Source organism: Amborella trichopoda, chromosome 8 (assembly GCF_054954075.1).
Source record: "Amborella trichopoda isolate Santa Cruz 75 chromosome 8, AtrichopodaSantaCruz75HAP2 v2.0, whole genome shotgun sequence".
Taxonomy (NCBI): Eukaryota; Viridiplantae; Streptophyta; class Magnoliopsida; order Amborellales; family Amborellaceae; genus Amborella; species Amborella trichopoda.
In genome coordinates, this window is record NC_142343.1 from 11,453,597 (window position 1) to 11,472,072 (window position 18,476).

At 35.8% G+C, this 18,476-nt stretch overlaps 1 protein-coding gene across 3 annotated transcripts; it reads right to left on the reverse strand.

Moving 5' to 3' along the window:
- Nucleotides 1-885: 885 nt before the first annotated feature.
- On the reverse strand, nucleotides 886-10,878 carry LOC18436006 (uncharacterized). 3 transcript variants are annotated; one of them, XM_088873546.1, is made up of 5 exons: nucleotides 10,793-10,878; nucleotides 10,239-10,384; nucleotides 9,513-9,670; nucleotides 3,456-3,545; nucleotides 886-1,711 (listed from the first exon to the last, which is right to left on the reverse strand). In XM_088873546.1, the coding sequence occupies exons 3-5, from the start codon at nucleotides 9,614-9,616 to the stop codon at nucleotides 1,183-1,185; spliced, it is 723 nt and encodes a 240-aa protein (XP_088729672.1). In that variant the 5' UTR covers nucleotides 9,617-9,670; nucleotides 10,239-10,384; nucleotides 10,793-10,878; the 3' UTR covers nucleotides 886-1,182. The 3 variants fall into 3 exon arrangements, with proteins under 3 accessions (XP_088729672.1, XP_011624059.1, XP_006846100.2); XM_011625757.3 differs by having other exon boundaries at nucleotides 10,177-10,384; XM_006846037.4 differs by lacking the exon at nucleotides 10,239-10,384.
- Nucleotides 10,879-18,476: the final 7,598 nt, after the last annotated feature.

An 18,476-nucleotide genomic window follows, 5' to 3' on the forward strand; every position in this document is an offset into this window, starting at 1 on the left:
TTGTCTGTTTCAATTCCTCTACGTCTGCATTTTCTTCTGCATTCTTTTTTCAAATTCTTCTTCTTTCTCATCTTCATATTTCTTGTAAATCAATGTAATCCGCTTGCCACAACAAAAAATATTGTTGCGGTTTCAAAGAAGAGAGGAGCAAGGCAAAGGCCAAAGGTGCACTAAAATAGAAGATAACAGCCATTGATAGTGAAATTTGTAACAAAAATAAGAATCAAACAGTCGGGTGATAGGTAGGTTAGGAGAGGGCTGGAAGAAAAACTTTGTGACCTTCTAATGCTGCCTAACAAAAAAAGAATTATAGGGGTTGGAACATCAAACTAATAAGGCTTTAGGGGGTACCAGATATTTTTCTTAAAATAAAAAAAAATCAGCAAATCAACACCAAACGCGTGCTTCCATACTAGAGCATTCTTACCACTCAAATGAAAAATAAAATTTACAATATAGTGCTTGCCAGTTGCCACACAACTCCGAGAAACAAATTACCCTCAAACATTGCTACTTAAACACAGCTTAAAACCTAAAGTCAAAGTCTCACTTCTCATTTATCGAACTTTATAGCAAAACTCTAACCGCATGATTTCCCATAAACACCTACGACAATCTCAATTCTCATTTTTATATCAAACTTAGTACCACACCCCTAACTTTTCTGAGTGTGATTGTCACCTTAAGTGATAAGCCAATAGCAGCAAAGAAAGCATCACATATTCTCAATACCTAACAGAAAGCTAGAACGAGATATGAGTGTCCCAATTGAATGTATAACAGCCGTTATTTTCAAACGACAGTTTATCACATTATTCCCACCCTGTCCACCTTAAAAAGCTTTGACCACAGGTTTAACGAGGCACACCACATTATCAATTCAGATTGCCACTCTATAACCTTCAGTATAAATTTCAAGGGCGAGTCAAAACCACCAAAATTACAAAAATCCAAATCCACATTCCAAATTCACAAAAACTTCCACCAGATGTTGGGGGAGTAAAAAACAGAAAACAACACAAAAAATAGAAAAAGACACCCACATCCTCAATCTAAAAGTTTCCACCAGCGCAGAGTAATTTCATAGGAGTATAAGGTAATGAAAAGAAAGGGAAAGAAGAATAGCTAGTATACCGAGAAAAAAAATAAAAAGAAAAAAAGGGAAGAGCATAGCTCTAATCATTAGTACCTCCGCATCCCACGATCCATGTACCTTCCTGAAGGGCACTCGTATGCCATGTGCCCACGCCCTCCGCAATTGTTGCATATGACAACACCAACACAATCTCTACTGATATGGCCGGGCTGGTTACAAGTGCGACAGATCACATCACGAAAAGCCCCACCATCACGAAAACCCCCACCATCATTTAACCCTGCCTTAGGGCACTGCCTTGCCACATGGCCAGCCACGTTGCAGACATTGCACACGGGGTCATTAGGGCAATCACGAGCCAAGTGGCCTGTCTTCCGACAGTTGTTGCAAGCCTTCTCATTGGTGCAATCGGCAGCAATGTGGCCTTGCTTGTAGCAATTGTTGCATAAGCGGGTATCACCTGAGGGGAGGCCAGGGCCGGAGCACTCCCGCGCAAGGTGGCCAACCTTGCCGCACGTGTGACAAATGGGCTCATTTGAGCACTCACTCGCAACATGCCCAGGTTCGCGGCAGTTCCAGCATAGCGTCTTGGTGGTGCACTCGGATGCAATATGACTGAATGTTAGGGAACAAAGCATGGTCACATACATATTAGCGAGCATCATGCATGACACATCTTCTATTCATAGTACCTCCATATCCAACATGTCAAGATGCATGTTCATGTAAGAGAGTCGCCCTTTTCTTTTAACAAAGTTCAAGAGCTGTCTTTTTTTTCTTCTTTAGGAAAATATCATTTAGGGGGTCACAACTCCTTACAAAACCATTAAGAAGGTACACTAAAGGATTTACTTTTCGATTTGCATTTCACTCAGGTACCCATACCGGTATACCCCTATGATAGATATTCTATCAAATGCCCATATTGCCCCCATTCAGCATTCAGAACCCTGTAGAACTAAGAGATTTGTAGGGATTATACCCACCAAAGAGGCCCCAATCAAATGATGGAGTAGCCTTGCTTGTTCAAGGGGGATCGAATTACTGAAATTACCCTAATTGAAGTTTCCATCCTGAACAAAGGCAATGTGGATATTGTTTAGAATACTTTTTGAGGAAGGACCTAAGTGAAATGAAAAATTAAAAGCAAACCCTCTAATGTTAATTGGGATATTTTGACCCCCCATTATGAATTTGTAAGGGGTTCTGACCTTGAATGATATTTTCCCTTATTTTCTGTGTTGGTATATCTGAGGATAATCATCAAAAGGTTCCAAAAAGTAATACCATGAGACAACAGTAAATTTGTATGAGATATAGAAGAATATGCATTTTTTGTTGATATTCATGGGTGGTGCACTTATACTTCTCTACATGGTATGTGTTTTGCCAATGTGCATGCGGGTTTGTGGATCATATACATCTGTCATGCAAAGATACATGGACGTGCATGAGACTGGTCCTTCCATTCTGTGCCATCGTAGAGTCTAGTGTGAGAGTAATCATCAATTGGGTTTAGAAATAATAACATGAGAATGAGGTACGGTAAGACAGTCATCATGGTGAATTTGTGACAAGGAGAAGCATTTTTGTAATATAGTTATGTGTTCATGCATGTGTGTTCGTGTGAATTTCTTGACTATATACCTAGATGCGATGGTGAATGAACAACCTGTGCATGTAAATGGAATATGCCTCATAATTTCCATACGGCAAACTTCATCTACAGCTTTCAACCATTTCAAACATTAACATACCACTGGGGACTCCTTTTTTTGTTCAGGCCCTTTTTGTTATTTAACAGAGCCTGCATAAAGCATAGATGATTTGACCAATACAATCAGAGTCGGCATTATAAACACCCAAGCTTTATGCAGGAGACTCATTAGTGCATAGCAATCAATAAAAAGAAGTCCATTGAAAAATTAACTGTGACAAATAACAGAGTATCGTACAATCATGAGAACTGATGATACAACTAACGGTATGTATGATAGCACACTCCAGAGTGTGTGTTTGAGCCAACAGAGTACCTATCTGGCTTTATATAAGTAAAACTATGTAATAGATTACAAATTATTTACATGCATAAGATTTTCAGGATGCTAACAAAGCTCAAACTGAGGTGTGCGTGGTAGCACAATTAAGCATGTGTGAGTGTATTTGTGTAAGCATGCTGAAGCAGACAGTGGGAGAGATGAATAGACATTGGAAAATTAATGCAGTGCACAACGAGATATGGAAATGCATGCATGTGTGATAGACAAACAACAAGGTAATGAGTAAGAAGAGGTACACTGTGTGATCAGATGTGTGTGCATATAAGAGATTCACCAGTAAAAGAGGTTAAGGATCTTACCCAGGAAGGCCACAGTTATTACAGACAGCCAAATTGGAGCAATCTCTTGCAAAATGGCCAGGTCGCTTGCAATTTTTACACAGGTTATCCCTAATACATTCAAAGAACATCAAAAGATTAGAAATGCATGAGAACCAGTCTAAAAAGAACACAAAGAGAGAGAGAGAGAGTCTAAGCCAGAGTTGTGGGCCATTCTGCCACATGCTCACCCGTTATTAAAAAAATCACAAATCACTAGACCTATCTTATGTAGGCAAAACGCATATTGCAACATGTTCCCTCCTATGCTGATGAAAATTTCATTATCTGACAAGAAGTTATGCATCCTTTTCGCATACAAATAAACAAGCTGGGAATTGTTCATATATTTTTAGTCCTAAAAGATCCATATTATTTGGTTCAGGTAGTTCCTTTTAAACTCGCTGTTAAAATACATAAATCACCATAGTTGGACAAACTATCAGGCACTGAGAGACAAATTGCATTCCTCAGCATTTTCTCCCCTTTAGAAGAAGATCAATAATCAGAAAATCGGCCAAGAAGCAACTTAAAACTTGCCAAAAAAACTAGCATGAAATCAAGAGATGGGAACAGTGAGACCAAAACAAGTAATTGAACTGAAAATGTGCATCTTGATTATGCTTTGATGATCAGCAGAGCCACTGCCTAACATGCACACAATTTCCTAACACCATTTTATCAGGAAATACCAAAGTTATATAAGCATTATCAAAAGGACCCGGTTTCTATGAGGTCAAGCCCGCATATGTAGAAATGCGGGCCTCCTAATAAATTTATTTTTGAGATGGATTTTAAGACTTAATTTTTAAGGACATGTAATCTTTAACATAGAGATTAAGAATATGAAAAAATAAATAAATTTTAAAGACTAAAAATAATAATTCTAATAAGAAAACATTTGGACCGTTAGTTTCCATTGTTTTCAGATGGAACACCTACTTGCATCCATCTTTAAGATGGATGTTTTACACTTTCTGGAACGCATATCTAGAAATGCGCTCCAGCCAGTATGAAACAATTTTCCTTACCAAAAATATGGGCTTTTGGGAGTTCATAGAAACATGAAAACAGTTTGGTCCTCCCCATAAGTGTAGTCATCATTTGAATATCAGTTTTATTAAATAGGTATAGCATGAAACTAAGAAAAATGAGTTATAATAATCTGGTTAAAAAACCATCCAACTTAATATGTGGGCACCAACAGATGCAAGCCCAGAGAGTAAAGAGATCCAGGCCTACAATTAAGATGAACCATTGAAGGTACCAAAAAAATCAATTTAAGAAGGTTAACTAAGGGATGGCATATATTCCACACTACTGCCTTCCCACTCTCCCTTCTTGACATGATCTATTGATTTTAGCAGAACGTAAATAAAAAATGCACTCCCCAGTAATGCCACGAGCATACTGAGAAGAGGCTCAAAGCTTGGTTTAGGGATGAGTAAGATACTGATACAATCAAGAACGTGAACAATTTAAAATAAACGAGTAAAATCTATAACTGAAAAAACAAACCTTTGGATATACCCACAACGAAACAAAGGCATCCAAAGACATACCCTTTGATAAGCAAATCAGTTGTTTCCATAAAACAGAGTTGAACAAAAAACAGAAATTCCATTAAACATAGACAACATGGCCATGTGTTCAAACTTCAGACATACTTGATCATCTCAAATTAATTTGTCCAAACTCCAAACTAAAACTGGGATAAACAATTTGAAATTGTGTTAAAATAAGTCATTAAAATGAAATTGCGTTAAAATAAGTAATTAACATGTTGGCACCATTGGATGCAAACCAAGAGGAAATCAAGAGATTGGCCAACAATTAAGACAAACCATCTTAAACTATAAAAGTTACCACAACAATTAAATTTAAGAAGGTTAACTAAGGCATGGCAAATATTCCGCACTATTGCCATTCCACTTTCCCTTCTAGAAATATTTCTTTTGAAAGAAATATAGAAAAGAGGAACATCAGTACTTCAATCTTTTAAGAAGCATAACTTGTTTACATGAATATATACAATGTGCCCCCACCCATAGCATAATATACACAAGATCTGCAAAATAGTGAACTGAAAACCACTAACCAAACATAAATAGTAAAAATGGGAAACAATCAACTCAAAATTTGATCTGCGCAGAAGTGACACATATACCAGCATCTAATCACGCAGATCAAATAAAAGGTAGACGGAAAATCTCCAATACACACAGAATTAAAATGTGGGTACCATTGGATGCAAACCAAGAGGAAAACAAGAGCTTGGCCAACAATTAAGACAAACCATCTTAAACCATATAAGGTACCCCAAGAATTAAATTTAAGAAGGTTAACTAAGGCATGGCAAATATTCCACACTATTGCCATTCCACTCTCCCTTCTAGAAATACTTCTTTTGAAAGAAATATAGAAAAAAGGAACATGAGCACTGCAATCTTCTAAGAAGTATAACTTGTATACATGAGCTTGGCCAACAATTAAGATGAACCATCTTAAACCATATAAGGTACCCCAAGAATTAAATTTAAGAAGGTTAACTAAGGCATGGCAAATATTCCACACTATTGTCATTCCACTCTCCCTTCTAGAAATACTTATTTTGAAAGAAATATAGAAAAAAGGAACGTGAGCACTGCAATCTTCTAAGAAGCATAACTTGTATACATGAATATATACAATGTACCTTAACCCAAGGCATAATAATACACACAAGATCTGAAAAATAGTGAACTGAAAACCACTAACCAAACATAAATAGTAAAAATTGGGCAACAATCAACATCTGCCCAGAAGTGACACATATACCAGCATCTAATCATGCAGCTCAAACAAAAGGTAGACAGAAAATCTCCAATACATACAGCACATTCATTCTTAATGTGCAAGAATTAAAATGTGGGTACCATTGGATGCAAACCAAGAGGAAAACAAGAGCTTGGCCAACAATTAAGACGAACCATCTTAAACCATAGAAGGTACTCCAAGAATTAAATTTAAGAAGGTTAACTAAGGCATGGCAAATATTCCACACTATTGCCATTCCACTCTCCCTTCTAGAAAAGAAATCTAGAAAAAAGGAATGTGAGTACTGCAATCTTCTAAGAGCATAACTTGTATACATGAATATATACAATGTGCCTCAATTCATAGCATAATACGCACAAGATCTGTAAAATAGTGAACTGAAAACCCTGAAAACCAGTAACCAAACATAAATTGTAAAAATTGGGTAACAATCAACTCAAAATTTGATCTGCGCAGAAGTGACACATATACCAGCATCTAATCACGCAGCTCAAATAAAAGGTAGAGGAAAAATATCCAATACATACAGCACATTCATTCTTACTGTGCAAGAGAGAATGCCATCCACACCAATGCTAAAAAACTTGGCTCAGGCTTGGGACTCGGCCCCTGCCCGAGCCAAGTAACTCAGCCTAGTCCGAGTGGACTTTCCCAAGTCACATACAAGCCCAAAAAGAACTGAAAATTGCAAAATAAAATACCAAAAAATTGCTACGAAGCAAAAAGCAAAAGTTGTAAAAAGCATGTACAAGATGGAGAAAAGCACATAGAAGATCAAATTTGGAAATTTTCATTTATACCTTGAAACAATCTAAATAGAAATCCAAAAAAGACAAATATAGAAACATATAGCAGATAACAAAAAATTAACAAAAAATCACAAAGGACATACAAATTATATAGAAATATTTTTATACATCATTTACTAGTGATTTAGTAATTTATATCCAAATAATATCATTTTTATAAAAGCCAGTTTGTACACCAAAACTCACCTAGGCACCCTGCCAAGACCGAGTAACTCGACTAAATCTGAGTCGGGTCAGCGACTCTTCAAATACTGATTCATACAATATTAAAAGATGGGAGAGGTAAGCAGATGTGTGCCAAAAAAAAAAACATCATTTTTCCTCAATCTACTAGTAATTGAGAGTAAAATAAAAGGCAAAAAGTTACTGGAAAACATAATCAACGATAGAGACATCATAAAGGAATTAAATATAGGAAGAGATCAGCATCGGTAAAGAATGTTTTAATAACAGAATACATGATATCAAAACAAAAATGGAATCAGAAAAATTCAAAGATTCAAATGATCTTTTGAACTCATATATATCACAGTAAAAGCAAAAGGAAAAGGACTTCATCACTTATTTTGGTAAATAATAAAAGCTTTATCCAGATCAAATATAACTTAACCCTATAGCCTCATAAAATAGACAAAAATATCCCACACTTGGAATCTCCCTGTCACACACAGTAAAAAATTTTCTTTTTTTTGAGAACTGTTAACATTGTATTGCTAAGACAGTAATAATTACAGAAGTGGGAGCACACAGTCAAATTAGTTGAACACTTAGACTATCCACCTCGGATATTCACTTCCCCTCAATATGACAGCCAGATAATAACCAAACTATTCAAATCCCAAAATCTTTGTAATACCAGGAAGTTCAATGGGCACTCAACTCAACGCTATTTAATGACATTCTGGGGGCATCACTATCAACAATACAAAATACAAACTTCGGAACGAATAGGCTGGAATAAGAAAGGAGAAAACTACAATATGAAAATATCACAGAATAAGAAAAGAGTATGTTCTTATAAACCTAAGGCAGAAGCACAATAGAATTAGGAGGCAGGGAGGAATGATGGAGTGAATTCTACTTGTGGGCAGCTCTCTTCCAAAATAAACTACACATCCAAAAGTGAATAAAAATCAGAAACCAGGCCAAATAAAACAGTCTTCCTCTCTCTTAATACATGAACCACAAAGTAAAGTAAGGGGCATGGCATTAAAAATCAAGAATCTGCCTTATTTTTTAATAAAGAAGAGATATAATGCCCACTAATTTTTTATGAGAAAAACAAATACAGAATAAAAAACATGTAATGACTACTCAGTATGAAAAAAGTGGTAATACCTTCTTTCAAATGAAAAACTGCAAAAGTTTTAAGACGTCGGCACCCCAGATGCAAACCAAGAGGGTAATAGATCTTAGCCTAGAAGCATGAGAATCCATACATGACACTATTTCAATTCCATCTCTCCCGTCTACTAATGTTTTCCATTTACAAGATTTTAGAAAGACACCCCTGATAATGCTATCTGCTAAGAAGCATCTTTAACTCATCTAAAACAATGTGTCAATTGTCTTTGACGCAAGAAGTAATGATTGTAGACAAAAACACAAACTATGGCACCGTAGTAACCAAATACAAGTAGAACAAATGGCCAAAACAATCAGCTTCTTAAAAATTGACTAAAGAGACGGAAGTAGCTTCTGATTTCTGAGACAATTGAAACATATGATGTCACTCTGATATAAAGTTGTCTTAGCGATTGCCCTAAGACACCAAACATAGGCAGATCCAAAAAATTAAAGGTGGATCTTTCACTCCCATTATATTTGGAAATAGGAGCCATGTTAGCAATGTCCAAAAAAAATTTGATACTTTGCTTATCCATTTATAATATAGAAAAAATCACCTGGTTTTTTGAAAAGCTACATGGAGCGAAGGATAAGAAAGCAATTCAATTATTGACTCCATGTTAATAAGAGAACAAGAATATCCAAGACAACAAAAAAAATTGGAATAATTAGAAACAGAAAGGCAAAAGGGAACAAATTCCATACCAAATCCCTAAGAACCAAATATCTACTACATCCACCAGATGTTAAAAGGCACCAAAACACACAAATCCATGAAAAGTAATGATCTTGTTGAAGAGTCACTGTAAGTGCATGCATATGGTACGGAGTTCCCAAGAAAACTACTCAGTTGACACAAAAGTTCTCACAGAAAGAAGCAAACGAAAAATGCATGAATTGAACCAAATATCTCATGAACAAATTTGATTAGGCCTGCATGAGAACAAGTGAACTAAACAACAATATTGTATAGCCATGTGATACCAGTGACAATAATCACAATAATAAAGGTAATCATGTTGCAATAAAAATAATCAATGAATTAATATAAAAAAGGCTGGCTCACCGAGAACCTCGTCGATCCCTCCTGTAAGGTGCATCACGGTAAGACATTCTCTCACTGCTACGGAAACGTCGCGACCTTGGAGGGCTGCTGCTATCCGGACTCATACTCCTTCAAAGAACACACACTCGATGAAACCACCAACCAACTTTTCCTTCTCCCTGTCCACACCAACAACGTAAACCCAAACCACAACCCATGAGTCCAATCCATCATCATCATCATCATCTCCAAATACAACAGCCCAACCCCACCCATATAACCAACCAACCACCACTTTGACACTCCACTGCAACACAAACCGGTTTCTATTCTCAACAACATTCAAAGAAAAAATAAGATGAAATTCTAATACACCAACTATAGAAGCAATCAGCAAACCTCCCAACCCAACAATTTGGTGAATATGAAAACTCTCCCACCCAACAGCATTTGTCAATGTGGAAACTCCCAACCCCACAATAGAGTCAAGACGAAAATTTCAAGAATAATGTAGAAACTAGAAAGTCAAAGCCACCCAAAATCACCCGGTTTGTTCCGCAATGTTCCACTGCTTTACAGACCACTCAACCTAACAGCAACAACAATTTAAAAGAAAGCCTAACTCCAACAACACTATCCAAGAACAAGAAACCCTAAAAACAGCAATAGCAGTAGCAATAAAAACCTTTCCCCAAAATGTTTCAGTGCGAGATTAACCCCATGTTCTAACATCAGATGTAGACATGCCTCAATCGAATAAAGGCCTCCACTGCTCCAAAATTACTCATGTCCTCAAATTTATGATAGTCACATATGAACATAATACCATTATCACCCTGAAAAAAGCCCCTAAGTAACGGATATCATATGCATATCAACACACACTCGTTAACCTGACCAAGAAAAAGACCCACATCAATATCAATCATCCCCTTTAAGAATCAAACTCACAATAAAACCCTAATCCAACAACTGTCATAATAAAACAACCCCTGACAAAGAAACTAAATCACCGTTCCCCATCATCTTTTTTAGGTTTTCAATCCTCTAAGCCCCTCTTTACCCATTTCCAACATAAAACCCCAGATTTTAGCTCCCAGAAGCCACAGTAAACACATATTAAATCGTTTCATGGTTCGAATACCTATTTTACCATTGAAAACCTATTCGACTCAAATCTGTACTGTTTTCTAGGGCTTTCAGAACAATCCTTCTTGATAAGCCATTCGAATGAAATTTCCATTCTAAGATGGTCGTAAACTGACCGGAAAATGAAAAAAAATGAATTTTCCGGCACAAACCTGCAAAAAGCCGTATCCCAAACCACCGCCGAAAAGAAGTGACGGCTACACCTTGAAGAAACCAGGATCGCGCGACCAAAGAGAGCGAGCCTATCGGTTACGGTCTTCATATAAAGGAACGAAATTGATTAAAATGCCCTTGGATAATTCTAAAATGGCAAAAACGCCCAAAAGCTTTGTGACATATTTGGCCCTCAAATATCTCTAAATATTTATTTTCTTGGAAAATATCTGAAAATTGTTGTTCACAAAACACCCAAAGCTATGCGCATCCATTGCCCTGAAATATCTATGAGATGGTCCTGGAGGATCTTTTTGGGGAAAAATTACGTTTTTACCATATTTATATCTTAATATTTTTAATATGATAATTATGGATTGTTTCCGTTTTATGGAGAATCGCTGTGGAGGTACATTGTTCTTGATATTTACAAACTGGTGCTTTTTTAAAACATCCCACTCTCTCTTCTTTTTTTTTTTTTTCCAAAGTGCAGTATTTATAATATTAGACTGAATTTACATGTTTTTATTTTATTTGGGGTATATGTTCGTTTTATATTTCAAACATCAAAATTAGATGTAGGTTGTTTGGTATTTGAAATATCGGATAGACTCTTGTCTCTCTTAAAAGTATGACCAATATTGAAAATATCGGGGCTAAATGTATTCACTTAATTATGAGTTTGATATTTATAGTATGGAACTGCTTTTAAAGACAATCCAGTGTTTGCAACCTCAGACCAAAATTTTGGTATATTAGACAATTAGCGGTTCGAACTAGCATTCAAACCCCTTTGAAAGAACCAATGGTGAGCCGAAGTTAGGGCATTCAAACTACACCTATCATTGCCTCCTACAGCAAGCCGCGAAGCAATGTTCACTATGGAAAGCCCCAAATCTTCGATGTCATCACTCAAGTATGTATATGAAGTACCATTCCCATGACTAATATCACCCCGCTATTACTTTCAAAAAGCTAACTCTCAATCTACTTGAAAAAAAGGATAGGGGCCTATCTTCTCCATTGAATTACCCAAACAAAAAAAAGTATTTTTGGAGTGTTTTTTTTTTAACTTTGAATCTATGTGCTTACAAAAAAAAAGAAGAAATTTGTTCATATTACTATCATTCATATTATTTCCCTCTTTTTTTGTTTTAATTATTACAATATTAATTTTTTTTGAGTTTTTTTCCGTGATGTATTGCCTCTAACGATTTTTTTGTTGTTCATGGAATTTCCTTGAGCTTATGATGGCCCTTAGTTGTTTATTTTGATATTCATATTGCTTTATGATTTAGTCTAAGTGCAAATATTCTCAATATTATTCCATAGATATAGGCTCTCAAATGGTGCTGAAGGTGGCAATTAAATATTTTTAAAAGGACACGGTTTTGGTGAGTCAACCGACTCACCTATTACTAGTGCGGTCCCTTGTCTATCTAATATCTCTCTCTAAGATGGATGTCAATAAATGTTATATCCACTAAAAGTTAAAATGGACAGTGAAGAAAGGAATTCAAAAAATAATATCTATATTTTTTGAAAAAGAAAAATTCAAAATTTAGATCATGGGCATGATTGAGATTCTTGAACTCTAAAATTTTGAATTGAAAATACATCTCTGAGATATATTTTGTAAGGAGACCACAAAAAAAATATTGTGAGTCGGTTGACTCACCAAACACTTTTCCTTCTTCTAATTAGGTATTTCATGATACTCATTGCTTACGATGACAATATCTAACTCTATTCCTTTCGTCAACAAGATAATCATCTAACTTGGCAAGGATATTTTCCCTCCACAGGACTTTCCATATTTGCTTCTTTCTATAAAAATATGAACAATGTGGAATTTATATTGGAACCCTTTCTTCTTTCTATATTGATTTCAAATGAGACTTGGAACATAGGTTTGGAATTTAGGTAAGGATTATGCTCTAGGATAGAAATTAGCTTTAGATTTTGACAAAAAAAAGAGAATTTTAGAAATTAAAGGTATGACCCCTCTTCTCTAAAACAAAAGAGAGAGAGAGAGAGAGAGAGAGGTTTGTAGCTTTTATTGTTGACTAATTTCATGTTACAAATGTTGGAATTATGCTTTTGAGCTGATCTTTAACAACACTAGGCAACATTAGTGAGAGAGAGATGAGAGAGGATGATATCATGTAGATTCTTTTCCAGTGTTCATGGTGGTTTGAGTAGGGATCCTTATCTACATATGGGGTAATATCATACATTGACGAGAAATAAATTACTTGAATGGAATGGATTGAATGCCCTCCTTTTTTTCTTCTATTTTTCCTTTTGGTTCAAATGGATTAGATGTCCCCGTAGTCCCGTAGTTTAGATCGCTAATACTTCTTGTAAGAGCTTGATATTATATATATATATATATATATATATATATATATACCCGCTCGCGCATATGCTTCAGCTACACTCAACGGTCAGGATGAAATGTCCATAAATGGACGGTCAGTGTGGCGGTAGGAAAGGGCGCTGACACTGCAACCCATGAGCACTGACAGACATTTTAAAAAAGCACGATTCTCTCTCTCTCTTCCAAAACAAAACGAAGCACTTCCCTCACTCTCTTCCAAAACAAAACACCCTCTCTCTCCTGGTTTTCTTCCTCATCTCCTGGGTTTGCCCCTGCTCGTTGAAAAGAAACCCCTCTCCCTACCACTCTCTTGCCCCTGCTCGTTGAGAAAAACCCATCGCTCAATGTCTCTCTCTAGCCCCTCACTCCAAGGGCTGCTCGACTTCCCTGTGCCTCTCTGCGGCTCACCCCATCTCTAAAGGTACACTCTCTCTGTGTGTGTGTGTATTTTACTCAGATCTGTGGTAAAAATTAGGTTTATAACATGAAATAATTTGTAAAACCTCCATTACTCCAATGGAACTCTAACCAATCATAGAGCCCTAATTTTCAGCATCTCTACTTCTAAAAAAATCATCATAACTGCCTTTTAGCTTCACTTCTAAAACCATATATATGCACCTTAATAGGAAGATTTGATCCCCAACCTCTGAGAGAGAGAGTTCTGGTTTTGCTTCCTATGAGTTTCTTGGAGTGAAATCAATGTAGTAGCAATATGCATGTTGCTTCTCAGCCTTCTCTCCTCCACAGTCTTTACTAGACCAACGACAAAGACTATGTTCATCTCACATTCGCCCACTCCATTTACTCTGGGAAGGAATTGTTGTTTCATTCTGGTTGGACGTTTTTCATATGTTTTCGGCATAAGCAAATCGATAGGATGAGAGAGAGAGAGAGAGAGAGTGCTAGTATGAGTAAAGAGATGACACAGTTGATCTATATAGAAATGACGAGAGAGATTTATTAACCCGGACATAGTGGGGAAGGGAGGTTGAGCAGTGAGAAGAGAGGTGGATGATAAGAGATATGTAATAAAATTTGGGTTTATATCATGAAATAATTTGCAAAACCCCCATTGCTCCAATGGAGCTCTTACCAAGCACATAGCCCTAATTTTCTACAACTCTTCCTCTCCCTTGTTCTCTGAACATGGGCACTTCTGAAACAGAGGATTGTAACCAGATCTTGAAGGGCTCTTGTGTGTAACGGTTAATAATCTCCTGAAAGAGAGAAGACAGAGAATTTTCTCCTCCATTAAACGTGTTGCTCTTCCTTCTTTGTTCTTTACCTCCCTTCACCCTTCACCCCTCTCAAAGTGCTTTTGAACATACAAAGGGGCTTGGGTAACAATTGCCCTTTGAACAGCTGAGAGAAGGTGAATTATGGAGAATGAGAAGCTAGAGTGGACAGAAGGTATGATCAGAGGAGAAGGCTTCTTTACCAATTTTGCTTCAAGCTCTTCATCATCTGCGCCTCTAACTAGATGATTCGAGTCTGAACCCAAATAACCAGTTCCAACCTCTACATTGAATTTCCCTTGTTTCTTTAGAGATAGGTATCATTTGGAAGAGGTTGGTCATCAAGGTAAGGTAATTCATGGACTCATCAGGTCTGCTCAAGTAGTTTGATTTCTCCTTTGCTTTTTGTTTTCTCTTTGAAGAGTTGCATTCGAGCATTCCCATCCGAGAGCTCCCTTATTCATATTTCTAATGAAGAGTTACATTCGAGCAATCCCATCCGAGAGCTCCCCTGTTCATCTTTCTGCTAGCTCTTCCTCATTGTTTTGCCCATATATGTGTTCTATTATCCTCTTCTGAATCAACCCCAACGTCATCATTGAGGAAATCAGAAATACTAGGCCCATTTGTATATTTAAAATCAGTCTTCCTCTGCATCTTTATCTCATTCGAGAGCTCCCCTGTTCATCTTTCTGATAGCTCTTCCTCATTGTTATACATGTTGATAAAGGTTCAGGAACTTCTAGTTTTACATTATTATTTTTAGGGTAAGAATAACATGCAAATATTGGATATATTTATATCTCTCTATTTCATAGAGCAGCTTCTTGGAATTCAAATAAGAATCCGAAATTATCGTTGCTAAAGCTTTGTGCTTGATTATTACTTTGTTGCTGTTAATGCATCATTGGTTATCAATGTCAACTAATATTGTTTTTTATGGTTTACTTTCTTGAAAATTAATGGTTTGGAGATAGGTGCCACATATACTCATTGGAATTATTCGAGACCCACTTGGGACAGTGTGGAACCCTTATTCATTAATTTAGAAGTTTGTTTTTCTTGATTTGGTGTCTTACGCTCATATTCCTAGTCTTGCTGATATTGAAAATAGAATGAGACTTCTGATATAGGATAATTTCTTTCAGATATATTCCTAGTCTTGCTTATGGGGTTGTTAACCTTTGTATGCCTTCTTATTGAAGGAGTCATGCTTCTATCTTTTAGATTGGCTGGTGGATCACTGTGCATCCCTACTTCTCTTATCTGTGACTAGCTCTACGCCCTAGTTTGTGATCTAATTTGTTGCTACTGACCAACTATTGACTGTGTTTCAAAGTTGGTTTATGATGATTTGGTTTGCCCCATCAAATCCAAGACTTTATATTTATTATTGTTTTTAACATGACTCATATTATGTAAAGTTTGTTGGAAATGCAAAATCCTTTTTGCTAATGTGAATTGTAGTTATATTGTCGCTATGTTTACCACAAATGTGCGTGCAGCTTGCTTGTTTAGTTAACAAAAGAGCTCATTCCTCTCTTTAGATGGAATACTTTTTATGGAATCCCAATAACATATTTTCTTTTCTGTATTATCTAATTATAAAACTCCTAAGTTTCAATTTCGCTGAATTTGACAATAATGCAAAATGCTTTTCCCTCTTCCTAATGAATTTTATGATTTCTAGGAAGTGTGTTACCCATTGTTAACCATCTCAGATAAATGGATTAAGAATGGTTGTGATGAAGCTTTTAATATATTCGTTATAACTTCTTTATAGAATGGATCTCGACAACCAATTCCCTCCAAAAATTTGTAAACACAAATCAAGATGTGGTCGGATGCGTGCGTTTATATCAAACACACACGATAACTACAATATGCATTTCTATAAATGCTTTAACCGGAAGGTATGTAATATTCATTCACTAACATAATGTAGAATTATATTAGTGTTCATTTGTAAGCATATATCTAATACACATTTATCTTACCATGTTAACTACTAGAATGAGACTGGATCCGGCTATCTAGAGTGGTGTAATGAAATTCTAGGTGAAGATAGGAAGTATGTGGTTAAAAGGTTCGTGTCTCAGATGCCAAATACTTGTATTGCTGATTGAGTAGATGCATCTTTGTCTGAAAAAGAGAAGTGCAAACCTGATGCTATGGTCCCTGAGAAAGCAGACGTTCAAAAAATTACTCTCATATGTATAATTTTTTTTATGATATTGATGTTTGCCCTCATTTTTTTGGCAAAAGGAATGAGTATGTATTTCATGGTATGTATATACTTCTAATTGTATACACTTATTTTTCTCTATATTCTATAGAACAACAATGTTCAATTTAGTATATTTGTAAATTAATGTAATTTGAAACTATCTCTCTCTCTCTCTCTTTCTCTTTCTCTTTCTCTCTCTCTCTCTCTCTCTCTCTCTCTCTCTCTCTCTCAAGCATCAGATATTCATAAGTGGTTGAATCTCTCTCTCTCTTTCTCTCTTTCAAGCATCAGATATTCTTAAGTGGTTTGGATCTATCTCTCTCTCTCTCTCTCTAGCATCAAATATTCTTAAGTGATTTGAATGGTGAAAGTTGAAAGAGTAGGTGTGAATTTTTGACGGTTTTGTGGTTTGAATGGTGAACAATTTACTTACTTATAGTACATCGTGAATGATTTGGTATTCCTTTGAGTTTTATAGCGCTCAAGCATAAGATATTCTTGAGTGGTTTGAATGGTGAAAGCTGAAGGAGTAGGTGTTAATTTATGGTGGTTTTGTGGCTTGAATATTTTCATAATTTGCTATCCGGATTGTACATTTTCCGATCTTCATAATTTGAGCATATGTGATTTCCTCCACAAAGGTGTGTGAAATAAAATTGAATCGGTTATAATTTGATAGTAGGAGATCATAGAATCAGTTATAAAATTAGTTACAACATTAGTGTTGAACCTCCACAAGATTGCTCTGCACGTGTCATTCACAAATGTGTGTAAAATAAAAAAAGCATACATTATCCAATCAGATACCAAATTTTTTGAAAACCACATATTTGCACGTCCATCTATCTCTCTCTTCGTACATGTAGTATACCATTACTCGGATTGTATATTTAATGAATTGAAAGACTCACAATCAACGAGACAGGCTCTAGTGATAATATATAGCATCTGATAACAATTTGGCTTACATTCTACTCATCTAAAAACCTTTCAATAAACAAGTTGACAAATTATTGCCATAGTGATAATACATTGCATTTGATAACTGTAATATTACACACAATTCATCAACTACCTACTAAATGGGGTAGTCCATTCAATAACAAAATTTTTCATATAAAGATTAGTAGTCCAACCCATTGTCAAATAATGATTCATTCCTTGTACCCAATCACCTTACAACCCAAAAGGAAGTGAAAAGAGTACAATGACATACAACCTACATCTTTTTTTTGAGTAAATGACATACAACCTACATCAATAATGCCAATAGTTTAACAACAAACTTAAATAATTTTTTTTAAAAAAAAGCGACATAGCCCTCATTTGACGGTGTTCCGTATGAATTTGTCCTCTCTGTCTGAGACATAAAATGCATTATAATGAATGACAATAGTGTTCCAAATGAAATTACAAATATGAACTTGCACCCATATAAAAATATTTTAAAATGAACTTACAAACATGCCTTTCAAACAATTGCTTCTTACAATTGAAGCACATCTGCTGCCTTCTTATAGGTCCGAAGCGTACATGTTTTTTCCTTAGCCCTATAAGAGGAAGATAAATTCATATGTTAATATTTCAATTGAAGCTAATACAATTGTAAATCAAATACATAAACAAGAATGAAAATAATACAATTGCAAATCAAAATAATGTAAAGGTATGTAGTTTTACCTATCACAAACGAACAATGGGAAGTTCCTTTTGTCATGACCATTGTTATTACAGACTGTACATTTTCTTTTTTTGTCTTTGGCTTCCATCCCTCAGAATGAGCTTTTATTCTTTTAGTGGACGGTCGTCCCTTTATCCGTGCTCGTGCAAGTTCAAGG